Source organism: Topomyia yanbarensis, chromosome 3 (genome assembly GCF_030247195.1).
Source record: "Topomyia yanbarensis strain Yona2022 chromosome 3, ASM3024719v1, whole genome shotgun sequence".
NCBI lineage: Eukaryota > Metazoa > Arthropoda > Insecta > Diptera > Culicidae > Topomyia > Topomyia yanbarensis.
The window spans coordinates 394,627,772-394,647,077 of NC_080672.1; the positions used below are offsets into that span (position 1 = coordinate 394,627,772).

The 19,306-nt window shown below is 38.0% G+C and overlaps 1 protein-coding gene across 6 annotated transcripts in view; it reads right to left on the reverse strand.

Annotated features, from left to right (window-relative positions):
- LOC131690809 (septin-7) overlaps positions 1–19,306 on the reverse strand; it is a 118,446-nt gene that overhangs the window by 59,365 nt on the left and 39,775 nt on the right. For 4 of the 6 annotated variants that reach the window (XM_058976844.1, XM_058976843.1, XM_058976840.1 and 1 more), the window contains exon 2: positions 15,539–15,999. The exons of 1 other annotated variant lie outside the window; for it this stretch is intronic. In XM_058976844.1, coding sequence (XP_058832827.1) covers positions 15,539–15,865 — 327 coding nt within the window. In that variant the 5' untranslated portion in view covers positions 15,866–15,999. Of the gene's footprint in view, positions 1–15,538; positions 16,022–19,306 lie in introns of all 6 variants that reach the window. One more of the 6 variants, XM_058976841.1, reaches the window with a different exon arrangement.

Consider the following 19,306-nt stretch of genomic DNA (forward strand, 5'->3'; position numbering starts at 1 on the left):
ATCATTTGTTCACCCATTCATTGTTCATAGAAAATGTTACCGCCAATGAATGGATAACCACACACATTTAATTGTAATTTTGATTCAAGCTCGTGAAAATTCTGCCTTATTCCTCTTGTTTTTTTTCTGTTTTTAAAATGTTTGACCATCGCTCAAATCGTTTTTTCACATCATATTGGGAATGTCTTATCTTCTGTATCAATTCATCCAAAGTTTCACGGATTACTGTTTGACATTTTAAAAGCCTTTTTTTATTTTTTTGATAATAGACCATGCATTTGTTTTCCATGTATGAAGCGAATTTGCTGTAGGAAGTTGCTTTGCATACGTTTTATTAACGAGCTTATAGTTCTGTTACTAAGTTGTGTCAGATTCTGATGAGACGAAGTCGAAACCCGAATTCCGTAAATAATTCAAAAAAAGTCCATTATTACGTATTTATAATTTTGCTGCTTTTTATTTGACACGGCACGTTACGTGAGCCTGAAGGAGCTTTGGGTGTTTTATATATTTATAGGAAAATAAGTAATAAAAATTGTATTTTAATGTGATTCCATTCAATCCTTCACACGCAATTTACCTTTGCGAGTGAGTGGTGATTCTTATTGTAGGCAGCGGAGTACGTTCGGCGTCGCCTGTAAACGTCATTCACTCTGCTTTGTTGATCGCCACTTTCGCCGCTTGTTGTCTTCATCTTACACGTTTTTACTTGTTGGACAATTGATTTCCATAATGTGAGGATTGTTTTCACAGAATTGACACGTGGCAGTTTGAAAGTCATATGTGCACAGCGTGGTCTGTACATAAGGGATGCCATGTTCTATGATCACAAAGAAAGCAATAGGGCGTTTTAACCGCATTCTTACTATTGAAACACCGTTGGAAATGGCAAGGAAGAAATTCCTCCAAGCGTCATTTTTAATGGAGACCACTTCACCGTATTGCGACATGAATCTGCGGATTGGTCTACCAGATGTTCCAGAAGACAAATAGTGCAGTTTAGCATCGATTGCATTGTCGTCCATATAGACGGGGATTTTGACACGTTGTTGCTGTAGATAAATTGATTTAGTGGGACACGAGCTCTCAATTACGCCAGTACTACATTTCGAAGATGCTGAACTTTAATGAGTTTAACATCATATCTGGCAAGACACGTTTTCTTCTTTAACAAGCGTTCCACTTCTCGTACGGGTGGGCGAAACCCATACGTTTTAAAGTTAATAACAGTGGTGAAACAACGCCTCAAGGTTAACTCAAAGTACTCAAACTGAGAAATTTCGATCGAATGATTGTCAGTTATGTTGAAACGTGAAAATATTCTAATGTTATTTGTTGATACCACAAATGGCCTCGGGTGTTGGTACAGAGGGTATGTGGCTGGTCTCTTAAATCGTAAGTCCAAGTCCCACCTTCCGTCTCAGTTTAAATGGAATCGTTATACCAGCACCAATCGATCTATACGCTGGGACTCGACTGTGAAATGCTATACAAAAGGAGGCAAAATACGCAATGTAATGTTCTTTACTTTTCAAATTATTCGCAACTCATCTTATGCGGTTAAAGATGAACAACGAATTACTCCCTTCCAAAGCTTAGAAATATTGACATTCCCGCATGAACTGGAAAAAGAAACGAAATTCAATTCATGCCCGTTGCGACGAATGTAATGTTTGGTTCATTTCCCTCGTCATTCGTTCTTTCTATACATCGCATTCAGGTTCGCATATGTTCGGTTTCGGAAGCAAACTCAATCAGCTCTGACAGGGATTATCAAGCAAAAGTGCACCAAATATAGATAACGCAGTTCACTTATTCTCGAAAATTTAGAAGATGTTGCTTGCTGCCTTAAAATTGTCCACATAATAACAAATTATTTTTTTGGTTGGTGAAGGAATTTTTACTTCCTCTACATTCAAGCATTCGATTCTACTTGAAATTTTAGTCAGTTGGGAAGCTTATGAATGGGAAAGTTAAATCTGAATGTTGGTTTCGGTAAATACAAGCAGAAATAGGAAACTGATTTTGAAATTTAGCACCATGCTCCCTACTCGCGGGAGAAAGTGGGAATTCGATGCCTGCTTATATATGAGCTTATGATATTTTAAAGCGGCTCAGATATAAATATAAGAGATAGAGCAGCAATTTGAATTGATAGCATACTTAACCCTTTCATGCTGAACTATTTTCTAGCCCATATAGGATTCCAAATTATTTTTTCTTAAACTGGTAGGGTCAGGAAACACGAAAACCCTGTTTTTATTCAATTTAGTTATTTCGTTTATTTGACACGGCTCAATGCGTTAGCTTAGAGGAGCCATGGGTCTTTTATATATTTACGATATGCAAAAAATAAAAAAATACATTTTATTTTGAGCCTGTAAGATCCCGTGCGCGCAACTTGCTATTGCGAGCGGAGATCTTTTTTCGCGTCGGGAAGATGTTCCTTCTTTCGTCAACTTTAGGGTTATCCACGTCTCTCTCGTTGTCGTTTACGCCCGTATCATCATCTTGATTACTGCCTTGATATTCGCGATCAGATGTTCTTCCTGGCTTCTTGCCAGGACCCACAAGTCACGAATGACCCACAAGTCACGAATGTGAACACTCCATCCTTGGTGGTAGCTTCTTTACTGATGGTATTAGTTGTTACGTTCGAATTACTTAACGCAGCGTTTGCAGTTGTCATTATTGCCTTAATTGCAGCCAAAAATTTGGCAACCGATTGTGGTTCAGGTAAAGATATTGGGGCTTGGGTGTTGGCATTTTTTTCTGCAACTGAGCTTTCTTTGGAAGTTTCTGGGCAGGGTTATCCGTAGTGCGCCGTTTGTTCACAGAATTGGCACGTTTTAGTTTGTCCTTGATATGTACAAAGAGTTCGCTGTGTAATGGTATCACCCCCTTCTGTTTTGTACTGCAGGGTAAGGTAAGAGGGAATGGGTTGGTCTACCCGCATTCACACCACAAAGACACCATTTGAAATACCTGGGAAGTAGTTTCTCCATGTGTCCTCCGTAATAGATTCCACTGCTCCGAAATACGACATAAATCTTTTAATTGCCACTTTGCAAGTAAGTGGAGATAAATCGTGTAATTTAACTTCTATATTTCCATTATCCATGTATATAGGGATCTTGATTTCAGCGTTGTCACAAACAAGCACGTGTTTTAAGTTGTTCTGCGAAATGAATCTTTTCGCCTGGGCGAATTTGTTGAAGGTTATCAGCACCGCATGCCTGACGTGCTCAAGTTGTATGGAGGTGACTTCCGAAAACCGAAGCTGCATTTCCACCTTCAGCAGGTGTTCCACATCACGAATACTTGGTCTTATGCGAAAAGACCTGAAGTCAATAGCCACTGTGTTAGGCCGAATAATCACGTTTTGTTGATGAGACTCAGTCATCATGAAAGGTCACGCAAGAATAAAATTAACGGGATCCTTTGTTCTTCAGACAATGCATCCTGGACAAATGTAATAGGCGCGACAATGTACTTGTTGTAGGTGATTATAATCTTCCTAATCTTCGGTGGGTTTTTGATGACGATTATAAGTGCTACCTTCCTGAAAATGCAACCACGGAACAAGAGACGGCCATCACAGAAACTTTGGTCGCTGGTGGCTTGTATCAAATCTGCTCTGTTAGCAACGTGAATGGACGGACCCTCGATTTAGCTTTCGTTAATGACACGGACGTGTTCGAACTGATTGAGCCTCCCACATCTATACTGAAGGTTGACCCTCACCATAAACCCTTCGTTTTAAGATTTGATATGCGTTCTGACGACGATGAAGCTTTTGATACAATTAACGACGATTTCAATTTTGACTTTACTCGATGCAACTTCGATGAAGTCTCAATGGCCATTGGTGCACTCAATTGGCGTGAGATGCTGGTTGGAAATGACTTAGATCAGGCAGTCGTGGCGTTCTATGATGCCATATATGAGATTCTTCGCCGTAATGTTCCTAAAAAAGGTGTCAGCAGAAAAGCAGAATATAAATTTCCGTGGTGGAACGCTGAGCTTGGTCGCCTACGCAACGTACTCCGGAAACAACGAAAGCGATATTTACATCATAGGACCGACGATAACAAAACTATTCTTCGTCAAACTGAACTGCAGTATGAAACAGCCCGGAACAGTGCATTCGGTGAATATCTGAATCAAGTTCAGCGCAGCCTTCGAAATAATCCTTCGACATTCTGGACATTTATAAACAGCAGAAAACGTTCCGTAGGTGTACCAGAAAATGTCTATTTTCGAGACCAAAATTCACAGTCCGCTGCCGAGTCGGCGAAGCTTTTTGCAGATCACTTCCGAGATGTATTTACCAGCCCTCCTGTCTATCCATCGCAACAGTACCTTGAAACATTGCCAACGCATAATATCAACCTTCCTCTTCCTAACGTAAATGATTCTGATGTAGCGAGCGCTCTGTCCAGCGTTGATCCTTTGAAAGGGCCTGGTCCGGATTGCTTGCCTCCTGTGTTTATAAAGCATTGTGCCCGAGCACTTTCTGCGCCAATAAGTATTATTTTTCAGCGTTCAATCTCGGAAAATATATTCCCAACAGCATGGAAAGAAGCTGCTATAGTTCCTATTCATAAGGCTGGAGATAGGCACAATGTTGAAAATTACAGAGGAATCTCGCTACTGAACTGCCTAGCTAAAGTTCTGGAAAAGTTTGTGTACAATGCGATGTACGCTGCTTCTTCCAACATAATCAACGAACGACAAGACGGATTTATGAAAAAACGCTCCGCTACTTCGAACTTGATGACGTACACGAGCTTTCTAGTTCCAGCTGTAGAGAAACGTCAACAAGTGGACGCTATATATTTTGATTTCGCAAAAGCATTCGACAAGGTGCCCCACAACATTGCTGTTTTGAAGCTGGAGCGACTAGGCTTTCCTGAGTGGGTTACCAGATGGCTGCATTCTTACCTCTCACAACGATCTGCCTTCGTTAGAATTGGCACTACATGCTCAAACGCATTCGAAACGCCAACCGGTGTGCCTCAAGGAAGTCACCTAGGCCCACTGATCTTTCTCTTATTCATCAACGACCTCTGCACCCGCATCAACTCTGAAAAACTGCTCTATGCTGATGATCTGAAAATCTTTCGTTCAATTGCTTCAGCACTGGACTCTGCTGTGCTCCAAGACGATATAGCCAATATAGAGGAATGGTGTTTGCTGAACGGTATGCAGATCAACATTGATAAATGTAAGATGATAAGTTTCGGACGTTCGGCAAATATAAGGCGTTGCGAATATACTCTTCAAGCCTGTGTCATCGAGCGGGTGGATTCTATCCGTGACCTGGGAGTGTTATTCGACAGAAAACTTCGTTTCGCCGACCACATCACTGCAACAACGGCGAAGGCTTTTGCAACATTGGGTTTTCTAAAACGGAACGCTGTCGATTTTGTGGATTTCTACGCACTTAAATCTTTATACTGCGCACTGGTCCGGAGCACTTTGGAGTATGCTGTACAAGTATGGGCGCCATACAACGCCGTTCAAAGCAGCCGACTGGAGCGCGTTCAGAGAAGTTTTGTACGATTTGCTCTCAGAAAATTGCCTTGGAACGACCCTACCCGTCTTCCGCCGTATAATAATAGATGCATGTTGCTAGATTTGCCAACGCTGGAGTCTCGCCGCACGTTCTTGCAAAGAATGTTCATTTTCGATATGTTGTCGAACAATATTGACTGTCCCGACATTCTCTCAAGGATTCATTTATTTGTACCCCCTCGTGATATAAGGAATCGTCCGCTTCTGTGGATTCCCAGGCACCGAACAGTATATGGCCAGAACAATCCACTAGACAGATGTTGTAGCAGATTCAACGAAACTGTTTTAGCTTATGACTTCCATACCACTAAATCTAATTATAAGTTAGCAATTAGAAATTTTTAACATTGACACTAGCAATAGCATTAAGTGTAATCTGTACGATATATATCGAAGATGTAATAATAATAATAATATACAAGTAACTGTTTTTTTTCGTTCGCTTTGCACTGGCTCGGATAGAAGCAGGAGCACACTGAGTATCGTGACCGATGTGTTTCATGGTTGCAAATAGACTGAATTTAGTTACTTCTTTCGCCGTGCTAGATTTTTAATTCTCGATACCAAAGGTTATAACTGATTGAACACGTTGTTGTTTATAAACAACATGCCCATTGCTATGACAATGAAAACAAGAGGTGCTAGATGTCACTCTCTGCTCCGACAGTATTGCGCATGACGAACAGACTCGTGTCTAACAAGCTACCTATTTCCTTATTTTGGCAGGTTGTGTTTTTTTTTCCTTTTTCAAAGGGTTTTAGGAAGTTTTTTCTGGCAGCGAATAGATGACAAAAGCGGTTAGAAAGTGATAAGGCGAAGACGGTGAATTTTTGTCGTATCATTGGACATTTTTCTAACAAAAACTAGAACTAAAATCCCCGTTTTCTGATATTTAATACTTTTTTAAAGATAATTTTAACTGAATCGGAGATGTACTCTGTAGGTCGGCGATAAATGTTCTAGAGTATCTTCAAAGTGGGATGCCAAATTCGCCAGACTAAAAAAAAATACCAAGCTTGGAATCGCAGAAGCAGGGGGCAGTCAAGTCAGCTCATTTCAGTACAATTAGATTTGCAAATGGTGAGATGTCATTTTGGTTGTCCCGGCTGTACGCGTCCCCGAGAATTACCCGGTTAGTTCGTTCCGCGTAGTTTTGTTATGTGGCCATTTTGCTCCAGACAAGTCGCAAGGTAATAATAGACTACAAAGACGATATGAACACATTAAACATATTCGGAAGAAATGATCGCACTTTTAATCTTGTAAGAGGATACCCAAGATTGTGGCGGAAAAGCAAAGCAGGTCGAGAGCTTTTAAAGAGCCACGTGTTGCCGTCACTGCTTAGCAACCACACGCAATGCTTAGCAAGCGACATCGGTGCTCATCGTACGCACATGTAGAGACTAGGACATTGATAATTAGCTGCGGATGTCCTCGATGGATATGATATGGCCTTTTTCTGGTCAGCCAAGCATTCGCGAATAAGACACACTCGAGAACAATAGAACAGGGTTACTCAATCCGAAACACCTTGTGATGTAGATAATTAAGTGAATTAGATTTTTCACATGCGTGACAACTGGTTTGACTGTTTTGTAAATGAGGAGAAAAGGAGCTAAGGAATCTGCCGGAAATCGTGCTTGTTATTAATTCGAACCGGAATAAATGTTAGGTGTTGATACCTATCGCCGCGTTACCAATCCGTGGGCTCCGGCAAAACTATTTTTCTTGCTGTAAAATCGTTTACATCGTTCAAACATTTTCACCAATTCAGAGCTGTTTTGTCAACGTATTGACTGCATTAATTGGATGCTTCACAAAATTTGTGCACGACCGAAATAATTCGATTAGATCTCTCGCTGCCGAAGCCAAATTCCCCATTGATGAGTCAGTAAGTGGATAAACCGTCCAGAAAGTGTAAAAACGCTCTTCGCGAATTTGACCCAGAAGTATGCGAAGAGGCTTCTGTGATGGGTTTCGCCATTTTTACACAAACACCGCACCAGCCTAACGGAAAAATGTCATTTTGATGTGCGACCTACCGCAGAACGAAAACTTTCGCAATTTAGTCAGTTCGACTAAAGCCGCCTATGACATGCGAGGCAAACAGCGCGATAGTGAGATAGAATGTCGGAAGTAAAATATAGAGTCATTAAATGCTACCGTGACTAAACTTTTTGAATGCACAAAACCGTATTTATATTTACAAACGCAACGAAAGTTCAGTTAAAAAAAACCCATTTATTTATTTGTTATTATGTTTATGTGAAACAGCTCGCGGCATTAGCATAATTGAACCGTAAATCGTTTATGTTTTTACAAAATGACAAAAAAAAAATCAAATGAAAAATTCTGGCTGCCGTCTGTTCTGGGTGCACTGCTTGCCGTTACGCGTGTGAATCTTATTTCTTGGTGGTCCTTCATTTGCTCGTTGTTGATCATTGAGTCTGCCTTCTCTCTCGCTCACGTGTACGTCCATATTTTGGTTTTCGTTGTTGGATGTTTATAACGTTTTTGAGTGACTCTGGTATAGCCGTCTTCTTTCTGGTTTACTACTTCGCTAGGTGTACTGGTCGATGGTCTGGTGATATCGGGGATTATTGTTCGACAGACAATTATTGTTTGGCCGGATGTCTGTAACGTAGCGGATGTTGGTTTCGTGTCAGTTATAAGGCAGTTGAATAAGGCGGAAAATAAGGCAGTTTGTTAATATTTTGTTCAATAATTACAACGCGTAAGAACCTCCGGTTTTGATGGTTCATTCAAGACTTCGTCAAAATCAGTACCTGGATGAGATTCAAAATGGTCCGAAAACTACGAGCCTGCAGTACCTTGTAGTGCTTCAAAACCAAAAATCATTATAATTTCTTAAAGGTAATGAGTTTCTGAATGACCTGAGACGAGACATGCAGATAGCAAAAAATCGAACGTCAGATGCAGCCAGCGGGTACTGTTAATGCAGCCAGTCAATTTAAACTATGGTTTTGCGAGACGAACGATAGAAGGAACTATCGGCAAGTCCCGTCCCTGCCTAAAACTAGTAATAAAAATTATTTGTTTAGATTTTTTAAATGTGGTTCAAGTGAAAAAGGTGACAATAAACCTAAATTTATCATTCAAATGATGCCATCAATTAATCCTCAATGCTCTTTCCAATTACGTATAAGTCGTACAGAATTTCATTAACTTTAAGAAATCAAAATGATTTTTGATTTTGGTTTACTACTAGAAATTGCCGCATTGTACGGAAATCCCCATTATGAAGCCGCCATTTCTAATTTCATTGTACCGATTTTTAACGAAGTTTTGAGTAAAAAACGAATTTGACTATTAAAACCGAAAGTTCGTACGTCTTTTAATCATTCCACAAAAAATTAACAAAGTTTGCCTTATTGGCAGTGGTCAGCTATTTTCGTCAGCGCCTCCAATTTTTATTAGGTGATTCATCAACAGTGCTATCTTTGAAAATGAGCCACCTTGGTTATGTAACTATTTTTTCCGCTCTTGTTTTATTGCAAATAAGTGGTAGTCTTGATTCTATTAGTTTCAAAATTGCACATATTTTGTCGTATGTAACTTCAGACGTTCGTTGATTTGATAGCAATCCAGCTGACATTTCTTTGGACTGATCAAACTACTTTCTGTGTTTGTTTGGAGTTTATTTGACCAACTATGCAACTAATCCACAGAGCATTCAATGTGCATAGGGAAAACGCATGGTCTTGTCTGGGTCGAATAAATATTTCAATCATGTATAATGTTTGAGAATTGACAATTCACGAGAATCGAAAACCAGTTACCAATTCCCTTCAGTCACAGCAGCACGGTTTATTATTATGTTCCTTAATTTTCATCTCAGTATATTGTATTGAGTATTTTCTAATAGTTTACTCTCTATACTTCATCGCTTGCATCTTTTAGACTTTCTATTTTATTGTACTAAATTAGTAAATTGTCCAATGCACATTTTGCGGTCTCAATTGGTTCTGATCGGTAACGGAGTGGCAGGCATAGGCGATCTCTCTTATGCTTTTGTAGTGAAATAGCAGATTAATTTCCGTCATTATTCATCATCATTTTCTACTTGTGTTAACCCTACTTGCTTTTTTTTTCTCTCTCTCTCTCCCTCTCCAATAGTTGCGATAATAATAAAGTAAGACTTTCAGTTCAGTTATTTTTGCACCGCTTATAATTTTTTCATATCTTTGTCGCGAAAAAAATCGATATTTCTCGGTTGTAGCCCCAGTTTGGCTTCCACTCTTATTGTTTTCTATTAAAATTTTGTTGTTGCTTCTCCTTTTGCTGGTTTGTCTTCTGTTAAAATGATATTTGAATTAAATATAATATTAAAAATTGTCTCACCGTCCGACATTACGATAAATTAAGCCCCTTATGAGTCTCCTGGTGGCCGGGTGCCAGACACTGCTAAAATCTTGAATCGTGCGCGAACTCCCGCACGATTTGCAATTATTATCTTTACTGACAATCTTCCTCCTCCCGTGACACTTGTGGAGTGCGCAGTGCGCTCCCCAAAATCCCCTATTTTTTATGATTTTTCTGCTCCGTGATGCAAATCATAAATATTTAGTAGTTTTTCTAGTACGAAAAAATGTCAGAAATCGAACGGAACCTTTTTGACCTTTGTTCGAATACGAGTAGTTGGGGTTATAGGACCTTTTGTCATTCATAATAAATTTTATCATTTTCTCATGCATATATCTCTATTATTCTTCACTGAATTTTAATAAACTATATCTTGTTGAACGTGGCAAATCCTTTGGATCATAACAAAAATAGATTCGTTACCGGTAAAATTCAGAAACATCAAATTATCTGGCATATAGCATCGATTTCACATTTTTATCATAAAATCGCACATATTAACTCCATTTAACAACAAAATATATATTTACTACTTTTAGTGTAAAATACGCTTAGGGATCACATGAGAAAAGTTTCATTAATGGAAAAAAAATTATTGAAGAATAATACAGATATATGCACGACATAATGATAAAATTTAATATGAATGACAAAAGGCCCTATAACCACAACTTCTCGTATTCCGACAAAGGTCAAAAGGGTTCCTTTCGATATCTGAGATTTTTTCACATCAGAAAAACTGCAAAATATGTATGATTTGCATCACGGAGCAGAAAAATTATTTTTATTTATTTTTATTTCGATTATAGAGGTCATTCGCCTCTTCGGGTTAGAAAAATCTCTTATGAAAAATTTCTAACCCTATGTGCGGGGTCGAGACTCGAACCCAGGTGCGCTGCGTACAAGGCAATCGATTTACCAACTACGCTACGCCCACCCAGAAAAATTATTAAAAATAGGGGGTTCTGGGGCCAAAATGACCCAGTACCCCACTTTCCCGTATTTTTTTAGAAACAAAAATGTCTTCATTTAAATACTAAGATTATTTTCTTTAAATTAGGTATAAATTGTAATTTTCTGATTGCCACTTCAAAAGTTATAGCATTTAATATATGTTCCTCCATATTTTCCCATAGTACCGTAAACCGGGGTGACTTTGATCACTCGAAACATTTTTCCTAGATCGCTTATTAAACCAGAATAATCTACCGAATCATTTTAATTTGAACTGATTTTTGCTCTAAACTTATAAAACACTGATTTGTTACACATTTTGAGTATATTATTCGGTTTTTGGGTACAAAAACTACAAAAAACCGAAATTTGACTTTACAGTATTTTTACGAAGCTTCGTAAAGTGTCTATATTTTATAAAGCAAATAAATCTCAGATTTGAGCAAAAGTAATAAATTACAAGCGAGTATTTATTTTCCTTTAGATTGGGATGTACCAACTTTAGTTTTAAGAGTTTGTTAATTTTAAATACAGTTTTTGTAACACTAGTTGGCAATTATTTCAAATTATTTTAAGCTAAAATTCGCAACATTTTTTTTTATTGTTCAATATTCCAACGTGTTAGAATGGATGGAACTTTTTGTACATCGATAAAGCACTGAAATAATTTTTTTTAGCAGTTTTAAAGGTTTTCAGAATCTTTTATTCTAGTTGGAAACGAACTATAGGAATTTTGGTTACTCGAATTTTACAGTACATTGAAATACTTTGTATAATACCAATTAACATCTATTTAACAATGAATATCTTTCCAGAATCAGTTTAAACAAGCTTTTCAATGAAAAACATTGATAATGATAACTTAATGTGGGTGAACATGCAGGTTATCAAAGTCACCCCGGAATACGAAAACGGACTTCAACTTGAAATCATTTTTGGAAAAATAGCTGTAAGCGGACAATTTTAGGTAAAACCATCCAATCTTATTCTCCATACATCAGTACATGGTTTAAAAATATTAAACTTGAAAAAAAAATTGTTGCGTCTAGAAATATGTAATGATTACTTCGAAAAGTAATCAATGTCACCCCGGTTTACGGTACTAATTTCAAAAATTTCAAGCAAAGTGAGCGGATGTCTAGAATTGTCCAAATGATGTGAAATTTGGCATCTGAGCTTACTTTGACATTTGTTACAATATGAGAGGGTATGAGATATACTATCAGGCATTATCATCTATTGATTCCTTGTGCAATTTCAACTAGTCAATAAATGGCAGCCAGGGTTGCCTTATTTTCGTCCAAAAGAAAAAGAACATCCCCTTATTGGTTGGTTGTTTGATTGTGTTTTGGAAGCGTATGTCGAAGGCTGTTTGTTAGTATTGATTGTAGTAGATTAATTTTCTTTAGAGGTTTTGGCACATGGCTTTCAGTGATGTGCTGTCTGGTTACAAAAGTGGCACGTGGGCATCTGTCCTAGGTATGTGCATAGTACTTTGACTATAAATAATACCTTGAGGTGATTTGGCTTCGAAAGTCAAGTAAAAGGAAATAGGTTGGTTCGGCCGCATTCTCATCACGCGAACACCGTTGAGAATACCAGAGAAAAGTTCCCACTTTTCCGTGTTTAGACAACCGCAGAGCCAAATCATGTGGGCGGATTTGCGTCGTATCGTTGTCAATAGACACGGAAATCTTGGTTTTAACTTTGCTACAATGCTGAATGTGGGAAACATCCTTAAGCTTAAGTTCCATTATCACTTTTATAAACCCCGTGATTCTTCTCCAATAATGGAAAACTGCTCGAAAACCATGTATCCTGGAAAAACTGTGACTGATAGTTTCACTCTGTTTCCGTTGATTTTCCGTTTTGATAAGCTTGTACTTGTTGAGCGGAACTATTGTGTAAATGATCCAGTGGTTTTTCTATTAGTCTTTGTAGTGTTGATAGCAAATTAATTGGTCCATAGGCCTTAAGTAGTGCCACGACTTTTTACCTGTCTTTGGAATAAGTATTACCCTAACTTTTCTCTAGCTTATAGGCACGCGTAAAGAATAAGCATGGATCTACAAATGTTTAATATTCCCGAAGAATTATGTCAGGGATGGTCGATTTGAGAGGAACACCGTGACATACAGGCGATGTCTAGACAATCGTTTGCCTTTGGGATTGTGGAACCTTTTGCATGATGAACGTCTACCAGGATTCAGGGAATGCTTCGACGTTTTGGATTTTTGGGGCCAATTTCGCATCTTCTTTATTGTGCTGATGCCTGGCCGCAGCCTGTGTGCCGCTCGACGTTCCAATGGTTTTTTTTAACTATTTTTAATAGAACTGATTATTTACATTTGTACAATATAGTATCGGCTAAAATAATAAAACCATAGAACCTAAAAGATGCACAATTTGTTACATTCTGCTTCCTCAAATATAAATTAATTTGAATGCATATTTTGCATTTTGCAATTAATTTGCATGCATATTTTGCATGAATATTCGGAAGATTTTACTGTCCAAGAAAATATGGCCCGAAGAGGTAAGTAGTGCAAAATTACATACACACAATGCAATAAATCGACCAGCATTGCCGTGATTATGGAGAGAAGGGGTGTTAGGTGACACTCTCTGTCCCGACAGTATTACGCATGACAAACAGACTTGTGTCTAATGAGTTTGAATCTACAAATTTCCTTATCTTGACACTAATTCGATTTTTTTAAGGAAGGTTTATAGGACAGAGAACGAATGGTAGAAAGAAGGTAAATTCCGCCGCTTCGTGGAACATTTCGGTATATTTCCAATAAATATACGATAGAGCTAAAATAACATTATCGATATTCTGTTAAAATAAATGAAAAATCGGACATTCCATGACCGCTTGCTTGGAGTTAAAATTACCGTATTGTTTAAAAAAGATAGGTTATTTCGTCGTTGTTGTGCTATCTTATGACAAACGCCATTTTGGGGTAAACTGAGTTAGATATGCCACATTACTTGTCTAAAAAATCTCTACAAAGTGGCGTTTACAGAATTTTGACATTCTGCTTGGTTACTGAGATATAGCGAGAAACGTGCTGAGAAATTTTTAATTTTTTGCTTCAAATGACTGTGTCTGGGGATTGGTTCAAATTATCTTTATGTATGAGATGTTTTTATATGTAAAACTATCTGATAAACACAATGGCATAATCATTTTCGAAACGCACGAACTGTGAGAAAAATGTAATTTAAGTTTTAAACTGGAAATATAACATATTTGGCAACACTGCAACCAAAAAAAAACTATTTTTTCTAGATTCCCTGACTCATTTCCTTCAAAATGCATCTCTCCGATTGTTTATAGACCAAATGAAGCCAAAGATATGAATAAAAGTTAATAATTGATGAATTTTTTATATGGAAAATTTTCCATGCACGATTATGACACGCCATACAAATTTTGTCATCAATACACACCCATGACACGTGTGAGACCGACTTTTGTTTATATTTTTAAAGAAAACTCGCAATGTAGTTAACCGATTTTCGTAATATTTGAGAGATTAATGCAGAATAGATAGAAGCATCATTTGTCTTCTTTGAATTGTTTATACTATTTATAAGTTTCAATTTATTCAATCTCAAACTTTAAAAATCGTTTTTCTCGAAATGTGCAAAATGGCGCTTGTCATAAGATAGCACAACAGCGACGATTTTCGGAAGTCAGCTGCCATGAGTCTAAAAAATCAAAAAATTAAGATATGTTCTTCATCAACTAGACGTATACTCGGAAACTGAATGAACAACTAAAACACAAGATAGGTTTGCGGGTAGCATCGTTTGTTTGTAACAAATCTTTACATGCTTCTAAATTTTCAACTCCGCAATGCCTATGGAGGAGTGTGATGAAACGTATTCATTCCATAAAGTAGATGAATCATCGCACACTTCCACTGCACCCTATCCTTTATACTTTCCTGTGAATGATTGAGATATGGGTTCCCGGTAATGACGGCTATCATGCTGATGAGTTTTTAATATGGGTCAAACTCTTATTAACTCTTGATTACCATTAAGTGTTAATAAGTGTTGCTTGGGAAGTGTAATTAGGAGTTAATAAGGATTTGACCTATATTAAAACCTCATCAGTATGATAGCTGCCATTAAATTTAAGAAATGAGCAATGCTGTAGAGCCATTGCAAAGAATATCTCAAAATAATCATAGTAAGATATTAAAGCTGTAATAAAATTTTCAGCATACAATTCGTCAAACTGACGTCAAAAACGCAACACACACAGCAAAGAATGGCGTTTTGCACTAAAAAGTTTATTCAAAATAACAGATGGAATCATGACGTGTCAACTGTCTTTCCAAAAAAATCCTAGAGTTCAATGTCACATATTACATAATTGGCTAATCAACAGTATGCTTCGATTGCTTATTATATTAATCGAAAACTGTTCATACTCGATTCTATTATGGAAATGATTACAGTCGCATACTACAATAAATTGTCAATAAATTTGTCACTGACTACAAATGATTTTTGTACCAAGTCCATATACATGATGGAACCACTTTCGAAACACATGAAAATGAAGCAACATAAAACAAACAAAACATATCAATGTTCGATATCTAACCTTCTCCCGTTCCGCCTTGTCGATCTTGGTGAACTCGTTCCGATCGCGGTCGATTTTGTTGAACGAGGACGAATATTTTGGCAGCGTCGGAGGTGGAATCGGTCGGGCCGCTATCGTTGGCTTCTCGTGCGTTTTGTTGCTACTGTGGATACCGGCGGTGATGGGTGCCGCCGGGCTGGTGGTTCCCGGTGTCACCGGGTTACCGTTTCCCGACGAATTGAGCGGGCTCGACTGAAAGTTGGCCATGTAGGCACCGGGCGATGATAGGATTGGCTTCACCGGGGGAACTGGAGGCCCGGCGGGCTGTGTCGGCGTCGATGCACTCATATTTTCATAATCCTGTTGTTGGCGAACACTTTATTATCCACACACGCACACACGCCACTCACTTTATACGTAATTCTATATCTATTGCTATCACACGGGGAAATCTATCCGACTGTGCAACTATGCGCCTGTAGCTGGAAATATGATAATTGTACACTAATTATTGGCATTAATCACAAACGCTTCTTGCTTCTTCTCTGCCGCTGATAATCTTCGCAACGCAGTGCAGTGCAACGAACAACGACGTAAATAATGTGCAGCAAGTGTATCAATTTCCCACTGAACTCGTTCCACATAAAATCGCCGTCGTCCTTTATGGGAATGCAAATAACTCTCACATACAAACACAAACACACATGAACACACGCAATCTTCAGCAGCTTCCGCTTGCTTATCAATCGAGTGGAATTGACCGGACTGAAATTCCAAACAAGGCAATGATTGATCTCGACTCAATCGACGCGACTACTCACGACTCGGTGTTACGCGTTCCGTCAATCGCTACTACTCTTGATTGCCGGCTCTCGGAGCCACACACTCAGCTCGCATGCCACGGCAGCAATGAACTCATACGCAACCGCACAGTCGTCGTGAGCGCATACGAATATATAATTGAAACAAATTATTCTGTTTCAATACTTGTCGGCGGCGGAATGCATTTCTCCCTCCCCAGCTGGAAAACCCCCTCCGAAATGCACTCGAGGTGTTGTATTGCGAAAATTGCGCTGCAAATTTAATTGAGCCTGACCACCAGTGCTTTATTAATTTGTCGAACGTTTTCTTGAGCTAACAAAAAGCCGGTTGGTTGGGATCGTACCCAACATACTAGACTAAGCTTTATTGTGGCATTACACATACGTGTTTCCAGCGATCTTCAATTTCTAAAGGTAGACGAAATATTCCCAATCAGAATCCAAACTATTGTAAAAAGTTTGAGCTGATAGCAGCTCTACACTGTATCTAATATATCTTAATCCATGGATTCATTGACCCCACCACACTGACCTAATATCAAATTTCACCTCATTCCAATCGTGTATGTCAATACAAACCGCTAGACAGAAACTGTTCTACTCAATATTCCCGCTGCGTACAAAGTATGGCTCAAAAGTTCAGAGCGCGATGTCTGAACAAAACACACCAACGGAATAATTGTTCTTCGAATTCGGTTCCGATTTCTAATGCAGCACATGGCTTTCTACTCCATAAACAGATGATAGTGTGCGGTTGAGGAACACGATGCGTCAAACAGCTGCTTTGCTTTTATGTGGCGGTTTTGTTCAGTACAACTATTTACTAGACATCTGAGTAGAGTACAGGGTTACAAGCGAATAGGTTGGCATTTCTAGATTTAATAAATTGGTTGATAATTGTTGCTGGGGTGTATTAGGGTGCCAGTTATTTTTGCGATGTTTATTTGTTGTATCTTCACAGGCAGACCCCCTGACCCCAACGGTGGTTGGTCTAACTAATTACATTTAAGGATGGGCAATATTTTAGCCTTTATCGAATTCCTCGTCAAGTTGAAGTTAAATGCCGACACCACACTGTTGAAAATACGCTGAGGTCCGGTAACAGCGCTCTGACGACCATAATTAGATCGCATGTGAGAGTTATTGCGTAGAGATTCATCCAGGCGCTCGAGGATTGCAGAGCAGTCAACCCTGGTAGACAGTAAGTCCGAGACGAACAGGGATCGAGAGCAGCCCCTCCGGATGCCTGGGGTGTCGAGCTGTATTAACTAAGCGTGGTTTCGAAGCACGGCAGCTGAAATCTGTTTAGCCAAGGAAGATGTCGGAGTGCAAAGCGTATGAACCGGTGTTGGACAGTAGGGCATTGCAAAAAAATATTTTTTTTAATTCTCATAGGCCCCCTCTCATATTGTGACAAATGTCAAAGTAAGCTCAGATGCCAAATTTCACATCATTTGGACAATTCTAGATTCCCGCCCACATCGCTTGAAATTTTTGAAATTGGGACTATGGGAAAATATGGAGGAAAAATATATTAAATGCCATAACTTTTGAAGTAGCAATCAGAAAATTACAATTTGTACCACTTTTTTAAAGGAAATAACCTTAGTATTTGAATGGTGATATTTTTGATTCTAGAAAAATACGGGAAAGTGGGGTACTGGGTCATTTTGGCCCCAAAATCCCCTATTTTCAATAAGTTTTCTGCTCCGTGATGCAAATCATACATATTTTGCAGTTTTTTTAATGTGAAAAAAATCTTAGCTATCGAACGGTACCTTTTTGATTTTTGTCCGAATACAAGAAGTTAGGGTTATAGGGCCTTTTGTCATTCATATTAAAAATTTTCATTTTCTCGTGCATATATCTCTAATCGTGCATATATCTCTAAAATTATCAGGAATACAACAATAATAGATTCCTTAGTGGTAAAATTCAGAAACATTAAATTTTTGGACAATAACTCTACAAATCACATTTTTTTCATTAAGTGTCCTAATACCTCAACTTCCCCTATTTTTCCAGGAATTAATCTTTTCTCATGTGATCCCTAAGCGTATTTTACACTAAAAGTAGTAAATGAAATAATAATTTTGTTGTTAAATGGAGTTAATATGTGCGATTTTATGATAAAAATGTTAAATCGAGACTATATGTCAGATAATTTGATGTTTCTGAATTTTACCGGTAACGAACCTATTTTTAATTTGTTCCTATGAATTTTCCACGTTCAACAAGTTATAATTTATTACAATTGAGTGAAAAATTATAGAAATATATGCACGAGAAAATAATAAAATTTATTATGAATGGCAAAAGGCAATATAACCCCAAATTCTCGTATTCGGACAAAGGTCAAAAAGGTTCCGTTCGATTTCTGAGATTTTTCACATTAGAAAAACTGCAAAATATGTATGATTTGCATCACGGAGCAGAAAAATTATTAAAAATAGGGAATATTGGGGCCAAAATGACCCAATACCCAACTTTCCCGTATTTTTCTAGAGACAAAAGTATCTAATCTAAAGTATTCTAATACTAAGATTATTTCCTTTAAAAAGAGGTATAAATTGTAATTTTTTGATTACCACTTCATAAGTTATGGCATTTAATATATTTTTCCTCCATATTTTCCCATAGCATCAATTCCAAAAATTTCAAGCGAAGTGGGCGGGAGTCTATAATTGTCCAAATGATGTGAAATTTAGCATCTGAGCTTACTTTGACATTTGTTACAATATTTTGAGAATTCAAAAAAAAAATTTGCAATGCCCTATTGGACAGCTTCGATTCTGTCAACGCCATTCTGGTAGTACGGATTCCAAACAACAGTAAAATATTCTATGCGGATAAAAATACGTTCATTAATTCATGAAAAAAAGATCACGATTTCGTGCACTGAACGATTTAAGAAAACCGTAACCAAGTTCCCGAAATTATGAATAATAAACCTGAAACTATTCGTGTT